Source organism: Ictidomys tridecemlineatus, chromosome 7, assembly GCF_052094955.1.
Source record: "Ictidomys tridecemlineatus isolate mIctTri1 chromosome 7, mIctTri1.hap1, whole genome shotgun sequence".
NCBI lineage: Eukaryota > Metazoa > Chordata > Mammalia > Rodentia > Sciuridae > Ictidomys > Ictidomys tridecemlineatus.
The window spans coordinates 32549729-32562237 of NC_135483.1; the positions used below are offsets into that span (position 1 = coordinate 32549729).

Sequence of the window (12509 nt, forward strand, 5' to 3'; positions counted from 1 at the left end):
GCATCACATCCTTAGAATAATAAGATTTCACTTTATAACATGTGATAAGAAAATGTGAATAATATCACTGTGCCATAATTAGGGATTGGAACTTCACATCCAGTGCTGAATTCATTTCACGTAACAGGTATCATCTTCCACACACATACTTCACACCTTCACACCTAAATAGCTGATTCTATTATATCAGGATCTATGATAACCATGGCTCTGATCCACATCTTGGTTCAGAACTCAGTACATCTCTGACCAATATCTTGAAACTGAAAAGGAACCAAAAATTTGAAACTTGAGAATTACAGGTAAAAATAAATTCTGATCATATCTGGAACACTGGTAGTTCAGTTCCAATTCCACCATGGCTTTCCTGAGTGTCTCACTTCATATTCTAGATAACAAGAGACTAAGCAACTTTTAGCAGAGATAGACTGACAGCCCAAAAGAGTAGAAAAAATAATATCTAACCCTTTTATCTTTCTAAAAAGAATTAGTCCTCTTATAGGAATAAGAGTAAGAAATATCCAAATTTTAAAAATTAATTACTAGTTTTCATATTCTATTAAGTCTTTATGATTAATATAGGTATTATCTTCCTATTGTACAGCAATTTTTTTTAAGAGTTTCTAAGTTCAAAACTCAGACCTTAAAAAATTTTTCTCAAAGTCTGGCTAACAAACTCCTACAGTAGTATTATCTGACTTATTTATTTAAAAGTTATAAATTTCTGTGCCCACCTTCAGCTATTCTATCAGAATGGGGCCTTGGAATTTACATTTTAATTAGTCCTCCTAGTGAACCTTAAGATAACTAAAATTTGAGAACCACTGCCTTATGCAAAGGAATCAACAACCTGAAGGAAAAGTCTCCAGTGAAGGAGAAAAAGTTCAAACATCTGCATGTCTAACAATATAAAAATACAGATACATAAGTATGGGTGGAGTGAAGAGTTAAATATTCTTTTGGCAAATGCCATGAGAAGAAAATAAAAAATAAATGCAGAAATGCTTCACTGTATATGAAATGAAAGAGATGTAGATAGTGTCACAGTTCCTCTAAAATGTGTGACTAAGATCACATTAAAAATTATTATGTTCTTTATTTTTCACTAATAATAAAAGAGTTTATGGCTTTATTCTTTCAAGATATTAAAAATCCTTCTCAAAGGATCATAACATGAATATTGACACCTCAAAGAAAAAAGGATTTTGAAATGGTAAAATAAAAAATTTTCCAATAAACTTTAAAATTAAAAAACAGACAATATTTATCATTATGAGACTGAGCTCAAAATTATGTGAACAAATTATTGATTATTGTGAAAAATTTTCAAAAGTTTGAGACTAAGCACTTGTTACCATCTTCAGAGGCAATAATTTTGCTCAAAAATCATTAAACAGTTGAGATACATTTCATAAATCTCATAAAGAGTATTCTTTTCATATTTCCTCATGCCATGGAAAACCAAAAAAATCACTAATATCATTCAATTCTCATACAAACCAATATTAGGATATGGCATTCATATTTTCATAATGGTCTTTTATAGTTATTTAAATTATACTTTCCAAGTATATTCTATTAAAATAATTTAGATAGGAAACAAGTAAATTTTAATTCTACTCATTATTTAATCAAAATTGCACCTTTTTATATGCTGTCTTACACTGAATATTTGATAGCCCTAATTTTCATTTATATTATAGGACTTAAAACTAAAACTTTAAGTTTTTAATAGACATCCAGTTCAAATATTTCACTACTTAGCTAATTATATCATATTCTTAAATTTCTGATTTGTATTCTTAAAAAAATGATTAAAACATAGCTCTTGATTTCCCCAAATATAACAAATATATTCTCACAATTCTAGTACTGAAAATTTTCATGCTCAATTAATTTCTTTAATAAAATCTTGGTATCCTTCTAATTGTTTAATTTGATTATCATCCCAGCTTTACCATGTAACAGTTTTTAATTTTTCTAAGTAGAAGCTAAACAGTACATAAATATTTTATACTGCCATATTAACTAAAATAATTTTGATCTCTAAAATTTAAACAAAGTAACTATTATTGAAAATCAGCAAATTCTTAAAAACATGCAGCAAAGCAAGGAAGGCATAATACTACTACTTTTAAAAAATACTATATTGACATTATTTTACCATATAAAGGTTTCCTAGAGAAAACAGGCAAACAACTTGTACCCAAATATTACAATAAATTAAATGGAATGATATAATATAAACAAAATAAGCCAAACACATTTCAGTTGGATTTGGATTTTGTTCTTTCAAAGTAATGTTCTTTCCAAAAGTTGAACCTTGTATACAATATGCATATAATTCACATTTTAAATAAGGTACAAATGTATTTGCCAATCTCCCCAAGGAGTCATTGCTTGGAAAATGCAAGAGAATGTAGATGTTAAGTAATATAATGAATGATTTAAAGAGACAGCAATCTTAGTGTAACAAAGAAAAATATCAACAGTATAAAACTGTTATTTCTATAATGTTACATATTTAACTGAAATATAAAATAAATCTATATTAAATGCCACTTTGAAACCTAAAAGTTTTATTTTATCATATAAAATCACTAACAGAGATTGTCTCTTTAAATTTTTATTCAGTATTCTAATCCCCATGCAGAACTTTTACAAGCTGGCTCATCAAATGATTTGAAAGTCAATAATATGACTTGGAGCAACATACCAAAACAAGTTTTCCTACTACGCATTTTCCAAAAACATACAAATAAGGGATAAAACACAATTTAATTTCTATCAGGCAGACAAGGCCTTTACCTGAACCCTAGGAACAAAAGGCGTTGTTCTTCTACTAAGGCTTTGGCTCTGGTAAGCAAAATTAAAGAAAAAAGCAATAAAACAAAACCAAAAAGGACAACACGCTGGAACTAAAAGACCAAAAGTAAAAATAAAGACATAGAACTATCCCTTAAATACAACATTTTCATGAAAACTTACTTTTTTAAAATTAAATAATTCTAATAAGTAAATTAATATTGATAAATGTTAAGATACATTAAAACTATACAAACTATTATATTTATTTAATCAGGATTTTAAAATATAGTCAACATAACGGAAATTAAGATAAAATAACATGTTTGGGCCTGTATATTCTGAAAGAATGATTGTAAATATAACCCAGGAATCAAAAAATTCAGATTTTACTCTTACTCTTACGTACTACAGGCCTTGGTATCCATAGAGGTTTGTTCCAGGACACAGCAAATAACAAAATCCATTGATGCTCAAGTTCCTTATGAAAAATGTCATACACACACCCTTCCTTATGCTTTAAATCATCTCTGAATTGCCTATAATACCTGAAACAATGTAACTACTATATAAATAGTTATTATATTGTATTTTGGGGAAAATAATGATATGACAAAAGCCTAAACATATGTAGTATAGGTTTTTTAAATACTTTTCATTCACAGTTTAACCTGTGGATACAAAATACATGGATATGGAGGGTCAACTGTACCTAGGAAAAAAGTGTACTCCAAAAAGAAGTTAGATTTAAAAAAGTATTAAAGAATTATTATTGAAAAAGTCATCTGTGCAAGTAATTGTGGAACTTTTCCAAAATGATGTAAATTTAACCATACAAAAAAATTTAGCCAACTTGGTTTTAGAATTTCTTTAACAAACAACAAATAAAAAAGCACATTAAGATAAAAGTGTGCTGGATGCACATAATTAATTGATGGTTCACATTTTAATAATCTATACCAGTTTCTAGTACTAAACACCAACTTCAGACATTCAGTGTTTTTAATTGGAGACATTATTATTTATTACTAATCATGCTGATTAATGACAATATCTCATTACTACTGTTTATACAGGTCTTAATATTTTTTCAAGCCTTTAATGACAACTTTTTGCAAGTTTATTGGCTCCTATTACCAAGAACGCTAGTTGTTATTATCCCCAATTTTGCAGATGAGGAAACAAAGACATAAAAAAAAGATATAGATATACTTGCCTGTACTCAAAACACAAGATAATGTAAAGACAGGAAGTGGAGTCCCGTTCTGATTAAAAACACTCTATTTCAAATTCTTAGAATAAAATTTCTTTTCTTTTCTGACTTTTTTTTTTTTGCTTTCATTTTGAAACCATTTCCAAAAGATACCACAATAATCAGAATCCAGGCATGTCAATGGTCAAATCAAGACCAAAACTAGATGTGTATCTTTGGATTTGAGAATGGATTTTAAGACATTTAATTCTGCTTTTCTCACCAGGATCCCATCCCATTCCTCATATTTCTTACAGATGAATCTCTTGTCTCCTTCTTTCAAGTTATAAATAGTTAAAAGCTTCTTTCTATATTTTCCACTGCTACACAGAAACAGTGAGGAATAGGTGGACTATTGCCCAATTCAACTATCATTGGACAGATGCTATTTAAGATATAAACCTAAAACCCAAAGAAAAGCAGACATTATTTAATTATGAGTCATATCTCCCCGCTCCCTCCAAAGACCAAAGTCTCAAATCCAAGCTATCTTCCTTTTCATATGGCCATATGGCCATATGGCCATAGGAAGAAGTACTCAGATGCGGAGTGTGTTTATGATATCTGTCTGCATATCCTGGGCAGATAATTCTTTAGCAAATGGAAGAAGGGGTATATGAAATTCACAGGGATTAACTAGACATGCTGAACAAATGGACTACCAAGGTACTCTAGAAATGCATTTTTTTTTCCTTGGCTTTCCACCTATTTTGCTCTAACCAAATATATCAAGATAATGAAATATTTTGGAAGAAAATATTACTTCAAAAAACCAAAATTTTACTTTAAAAGGAATAGTATTTGAAATAAATTAATCCTTTAAACATTTTTCTACTTCTAAAATGATTTCAGTCTGACAATTCACAGTTTTCTGAAGTTAGCCTTTTTAAACTGAATCTTCACCCAGGCATCCATACATTAAAGTGACTGTAAAAATACATTTAGAATTTGGTGGGTTTTAATTCAAGTGAAATTCATAAAATATACAATGAACCATTTTAAAATATACAATTCAGTGGCAATCATTGAGTTTCTGATGCTATGGAATAATCACCATTCCCTAGTTTCAAACCTTTTTCATCATTCACCAGAAAAATGCTCTGTATTTTAATCACTCCTCATTCCCCTGTCTCACTATCCCTTGGCAGCCACTGAGCACTTTCTATCTCTATGGAGTCTAGGTATCTCAGATAGGAATAATGAAGTACTTGTGCTGCTTTGTAATTGATAATTATTATTAATTCATTTAGTTCAAGCATGAAAGATGTGATGTTTATTACAATTCTGGCTCCATATAAATGGAAGATTTTAATTTGTACACCATGATCTATTTTGCATTTTTTGTCACTTCTGTACACCTATCTTGTCTTTCATGCAATACTTCCAGAATAACAGTTATGACAATGTATTATAAAAGATTAAAGTTTAGAGGAAAAACTTTATACAACATTTTTTTAAAGGCTCCAAGTTTCCAAGAGGATATAAAAGGCACACAACTACTCTGAAGTTACTTATTACCACTAAATGGTAATATAAAATGGATATTTACAATATTTACTAAAAAATAAAGTCACAAAAATATTAAAGTAACTTGTGGAAACTCTGCAACCATAAATCAACCATTGAATCCATATTAAAAATTTTTAAATTGTCAGTAGAATCAATTTCTGAGTTCCTATAGAAAGGATTCTGAATCTTTTCTCACTTTAAAAAAAAAAACAAAAGTTTTATTTTATCTCAAAATTAGACAAAGATTATAGATTAATTTTAAAATATTAAGATTTATAATGATAATCTTCTGAAGGCATAAACTGCTAAATTCTAAAACACATATTTTTAAAAAAAGAATGAAAACAAAAGAGTGCTGTCACTGAAAAGGCTAACATATAGTCCAAGTGGCATAAACCTGAACTCAAGCTGATTTTTTCAAAAATACATTAATGACACTTTCACACTTATACCCTAAAATACTGGCAGTCACATAATAAGTCTATAGAGAAAATAAGTTGTATACAAATTTTTTTTAAAAAAAGGACTGGAGCATAAACATGTAAACAAGAAATTTTATATGTATATTTTCTATTTAAGAAAATATCAGTCCATGAACTAACAAATATATTAGAAAGGTCAGCCCACATACTATACAAATTATCTTTTTTTCTCAAGCATTAGCAATTCATGATTTTGTAAGTTTGGTATAGGGCCAAGTAAAATCCCACTGAAAGCAAAAAAAAAAAAAAATGTAAGAAAACACAAATGTAATGTTGCCTTGACACTTTCAAGAACTTGCCCTAGGAATGATGTATATAGACATTTTTTCAACTCCTACATCATTATAGCAAAATTGTTCCAAAATGGTAGGGATAGGATTATGAAGGAAAATATTATATCCATGATAGCATCTTACTTGTGTTTTCCTAGATACAAAGGTTGAAATTAAAATTAGTAAGTTACATGATAGTAAAAACCATTCTATCTTGTTCATTTTTATTCCTGATGACAAGTACTATATTAGTAGTACTAATAGTACTATTTCTGACCCTGGGTGATTTTTAAATAGATGACTGGACATTGATTTGTTTAAAAAAATGTAGAAAAATTTGGAATAGACTTCAATAATCTTAAATATTTACTTTATACTTCATATTATTGTTATTTTACTTCAGGAAAGTTATTCTCACAAAATAAATTGGCCCCAGCAAAATTATGCAAGATTTAGATTCAAGGATTTCCATGGCATCAATATTTATGATAATGAAAATTTGAAATCAGCAATATAAAATAAATCATATATGATATTACATGATATATGAATTAAACTTAAAATGAAGCATTAAATATCTACAAAATAATTTTATCAGAAATTTTTTAAAGAATATTTTTTTTCTTTAACATTTTTTTTTGTTCTTTGTTTTTTTTGTTTTGTTTTTTTGTTGTTGTTGTTTTATGTGGTGCTGAGGATCAAACCCAGGGCCTCGAACGCAGTGCTCTACACAACCCAGCCCAATTTTATCAGAAATTTTTAAGCTGAGAAAAAGTTTATAATATGCTATTACATAAAAAAGGTGTACAACAGGATGTACAAATTTATTATTTTTATTTAAAGATTTATATATTGTGACTGGTTAAATGATGGTATCAGAATTATAGATGATTTTTATTTTTTAATTTTTTTATATTTTCTACCTATCTATAATAAATAGGTATTATATTTATAATTAATATCTTTTACATACAGGGATGTGGTGTGTGTATGTGTAATTTCAAAACATATGCAATTGAAGTTTCACAAATATCATGCTAGAGCATATTCCTTCCAATTCGTAAGAAAATTAGAAAATGGGATACACATTAAATTTTAATTATGTGGATTTAAACCAACATCATTTGTAAATCTAAAATTCTTTATATAATTGTACATACATTTAGAGATGAAACTTTTGGTTTTATGTTGTTCCAAATATTTAGCAGCCTCGCCTTCCTACCATATTAATTTTGAACCATAAGGACAATTAGCTACCTTTGAAACTGTCTGAATCTCTGCCCTATGCTCCTAACCTTACCCTCCTACTCCAATTTGTATACGAACATAGGAGAAAACATATTCTTATTATGAAAATTCAATTTTTGCTCCTCACTCAGCCAACTCAAGCTAATTATACACATAGACACATAAACACACACACACATACACACAAACACACACATACACACACAGATTTATTTATGGACTAGAATCATCTAACATAACCCACCCAGATATTATTTAAAGATGACCTATTTAAACGGAGCCATAATAAAAGACAATACCTAACCCACTAATGTTTTCTAAGATGGTAGAAAAAACACATAAATTTGTTGTAACTATACATGTTAATACATGTAAGAAAATAAGTAGAAACTTATTCTAGAGAATGGAAAAAAGACCATGGTGCTCAAATGAAAAAGTTAAGTCTACTTATAAAAGAGAAAAGAAAGTAATAAAGGGAAGAAGCTTATTTTAGTGAGACACACAAAATCTCCTAACAGTATTCCTTATTCTTTCTTGCATAACTTTTCTGTTATTATCAGCTTTGTGATCAAAATAGTTCCAGAAGAGACATGTCTAATAACTTCTTCAATAATTTTAAGATCATAAATTTTATTTTTATTATCTTCCCACATTTCCTTTTAATTAAATGAAAATGCTTCAGAAAAATCAAACACTATACCATTCCCCACTTAAAAAAAAAAAAAGAAATGTTTTAGCTGATTTAACAAAAAGCTATTTCTGTTGCACTATATATACCAGCCCAAGATACTTTAGTTTAAACTATAATATTTTCAACCAAAATTCAATGTCTAGACTAGGGGAATCTAAATACTTTTCTAATATTCATGAAACTTCAAGTTAAGTAAACATCAACATTAAGGACAATAAAACTGAATAAATATAATAAAATGTTCTAACAACTGAAAAATAATAAAAAGTGAGGACTTAAATTTGCAAAACTCTTCTAATATGGATATAGCATAAAATGTGTTATTGAACTTTTATCTTTTGATCAGAAAATGAACACAGGAAACATCACGTAATGTGAAATTACCTAGCATATTCAAGAAATTTACTATATGTCTCCCCAATATTTTGGTTTTCTTTGTTGACAAAGAAAATCTCCAGTATCCTAATATTTCAGAGCAATATTTAAAATCCAATCATTATTATGATATTCGCGCCAAATTTCATTTTTGTGGAGGAGAATTCCAGGGATTGATATCAGAGGCACTCAAGCTCTGAGCCATATCCTCAGCATTTTTCTGTATTTTATTAGAGTCAGGATTTCACTGAGTTGCTTAGCACCTCACTTTTGCTAAGGCTGGCTTTAAACTCTGGATCCTTGTGCCTCAGCCTCCCAAACCACTGGGATTATAGGCATGCGCCACCGCACCTAGAAAGCCCCAAATTTCCTTAAGATTGAAAGTAGGGAAGAAAAAAAAAAAAAAAATATATATATATATATATATATAAAGTTACTTTTATCTTAAGTAGTACGTTTGTACAGCACAACATTTATTTCTCTTAAAAATCTTGAAAATTTATAGTCATTTTAAAATATAGAGCAAAAATCATAACCTGAGTTTTAGAATAATTATTAAGGAAAAAAATAGGTAGTGTCTTCACAAAATCTGTCAATAATTACGCAAAACATAATTTTAATAGAGAAGGCACTATGAAGATTATTCTAAATTGAATTTCAATTAGTTAAAATTAATAACAAAGAGAACAATGATGGTTAAATTACAATTATGCTCTAGGAAAAACTTGGCTTACAAAAACCTAACATATCATATTTTAAAAACAATATAATATTCCACAAAGAAAAATTAATTTATTGACTACATACTGAAAGTTGTCCAGATAAGAACTGTGGAACATCCCTCAACATGCCAGGGCTCATGGGAGAGGTAACAGAAATAGAAGGCCGATCCATTTTTTGAGATTCAAATGAGCTAGAACCTGAAATGATACATAAGGAATAATAAAAATGGCTCCTCTTACTTTTTAAGAATCTTTAGGATATATTGTTGAAATGTCATTTTATGTTACAAGTAAACTTAGAGGTTTTGCTTTTGCATATAAAAATATATTTATTCTGTTATGTGCACTATACTCATATCTTACAATAAGATAATAAAATGTTCATAATAGAAATGGAAAAATAATCAAAACATCAATCAATAAAGAAACTTACAGAGAGTCTAAACTTTAAATGCTAAGAAAATAAGTACCAGACTATCCCAGAATTATTAAATGTTTCCAGTAGGTGATATTTAAACTATCTCTTGAAGAATCTAATAAGTTACACTGACAGAAAGGAAAAGCCAAAGTCTCCACAGTGACTTATAAAACATGCAATTCTGCTGCCCTTTTCTCCAATTCTGATATCCTCTTTTTACCATTCTCCCCCTTGCTTATTCCAATTAGTCACAATGGCCTTGTTAAGTTTCCTTAAATGCACCTTAGGCTTTCCTGCCATACAGCCAATGTTATGTCTGGCTTCTGTACCTGAAAAAATTTTCCCTCAGGTAACCACTCTTTCAAATTTTTGCTTTAATCTTTTTCCTCAATTTGGTCTACCTGATTGATGTATCTCAAATTGCAACTGTCCTCCTCTCTCCCAGTATGCCATAATCAATCAAGAACCTTAGTTCCTCGGGAAAAAATTCATATGTTTAACATTAACACACTCATAAATAAGAAATAAAAAGTACACATTCGAAATTATTTAAGTTTGTATATTTATTGTCCCAATACTGCTTTATTGCTGAAACAGAAAAATTATTCTGTTTTCCACAAATGTAGATTAGAATCAATGTAATTATTCACTAGTTTTTCCCAAACATTCTTCTTCTATTTACTGAGAGTGAGTCTACAAAGAGTAATTTTAAAATTGAGGAAAATGTTGGGGATGAAACAGTTGGGAGCAATGGGTATATTTATGATTTTTTTATTGGGAAAATGGATTCATAGATACATATGTATGCCAAAAGTTCCTAATTGTACTCCTTCATTCAATCAGTTTATTGTGATACACCTTAATAAAGCTACCTAAAATCCACATTATTAAAACTAATCTTATTATAAAATTCTATACTTTTCCTCATAGTGATGTGAATGATACTAAATTTTCTATCTTCATATGATTGTATACTTGATAACAATATCATTATATTTTTTACTTTGTATTAACAGACAAAATACTTTATCTGACCTTGATAAGTAACATTATTAATAACATTTCTTCTAGTAAAAATAAAACTTACTGGATTCCAGTTGTGCATGTGTGCTATCAGGTATTCTAGGTATATCTCTGAAATGATAGAAAAAGAAAACAACTGTTTCAATAATTAATGTAATGGCTATATTAATCATTATCTACTTATATAATAATTGGACACTGTAAAACAAAAACCTGTGTGTTGTTGAGTTATTATATGAATAAGAAATAAAAAAATCTTTTTTGCTAATAAATGGTTTGGACTAATGCCAAATGTTTAAAAGAAATTAAGATGCATATGCCTTTGTAGATTTATAAAAACCTATCCGTTATCTTCTTTGTGACTCACTACATAAATTACTCACTCTAAAAAACTTTTGTATTCAACAAGGTAAGTTTCACAGATACATTTTAATTCTATTCTAGTCTTTATTTTTACCTTCTGTCTAAATCAATAACATCGAAGCTAAAAATATCACCAAAACAAAAATTAGATATTCAGATTGTAGTTAAAAAATAAATGTAATAACGGCAAACATGTTTCTTACTGGGACATTCAAAGTTACCTTTTTAGTAAAAGCACACTAAAAATACATATACTTATTGATGGGAAGATTAGATATCAGAATAAAAAGAATAAATTATTTGAATAAATTAACAAAAATATGATTTAAGAGCACTTTAACACCAAGAAATATATTTGATTAATGCACTAAGCAAATAACTGCAATTTTACCACATTAAAAAACTATGTATGGACAAATAAAAAATGGGTATAATTTCATGTGCTAAATTCATTACTTTGAAAGGAACATTTCAATAAAACTAAGTTACCAATCTAAATCATTTTCTCTAGCATAGAAAGAGATCAAAATAATACAGTCCAACCATTTCCTAAATGAGTAAAAACGGGGCACTCATGTTCTACAACAAAAGAATTTCTGTAGCCTCCACTCTGGATTGCTCTCTCCCAAATATGCATTCACTGTCATTTTATATAATATTCTATTGCTTTTACTTTGACATAAATATGCCAGAGGTACAATCTTTTACATTTGCCTAGAATATAAGCTTCTCCAGAGGTAATAATGTTGTGATATTTAATGAGAAATTCTTATAATTCTAGTTGAAGAATGATATTTATTGACAACTTTTGGAAATCGCCTATTTAATCCATAGGCAATAAATTACATATCAAAGAATACTTTGATATTTGTCTATTTTCAGTACTTTTAATCACCATTCCTTAAAGAGAGTGTTTTCCTTAAACACGTTCCTGCATCTGAGAATTATATCCCCCTTAAGTTCTTTTTTTTCCTGGATTGAAATCTGCATTTTTGAAAAAAATATATATTTAAAATTTCTAGACTATAGATGATTGTCATTTTTACAGTGTAGAAAACTATAGTTGTGAAACTAAACCTTAAAAATTGTTACCATAGTCTACTTCTCTTATAAATGAATATAGACATCCATTTAGTTGCTAAGATAATCAAAATAAAAGGCATCTGTAATGGTTTGAGTATGAGGTGTACCCTCAAGAGCTCCTATGCTAATGCAAAACATTCAGAGGTGCAGTTATGAGAGCTGTAACCTAATTACTTCATCCCAATTTGAATAGACTAACTAGGTGGTAAGAATAGACAGGAGGGTGTGGCTAAAGCAGGTTGTTTACCAGAGAAGTGCCCTAAAAG

General features: G+C 28.7%; 1 protein-coding gene across 49 annotated transcripts in view; it reads right to left on the minus strand.

Moving 5' to 3' along the window:
* The window catches only part of Rims2 (regulating synaptic membrane exocytosis 2), a 559411-nt gene that overhangs the window by 245368 nt on the left and 301534 nt on the right, over window positions 1-12509 (minus strand). For 25 of the 49 annotated variants that reach the window (XM_005316267.4, XM_005316266.4, XM_021724861.3 and 22 more), the window contains 2 exons: window positions 10862-10908; window positions 9442-9554 (listed from right to left, as the gene is read on the minus strand). In XM_005316267.4, the coding sequence (XP_005316324.2) occupies window positions 9442-9554; window positions 10862-10908 (160 nt within the window). Of the gene's footprint in view, window positions 1-2808; window positions 2857-9441; window positions 9555-10861; window positions 10909-12509 lie in introns of all 49 variants that reach the window. The other 24 variants (XM_005316271.4, XM_078016821.1, XM_078016803.1 and 21 more) reach the window with 1 other exon arrangement.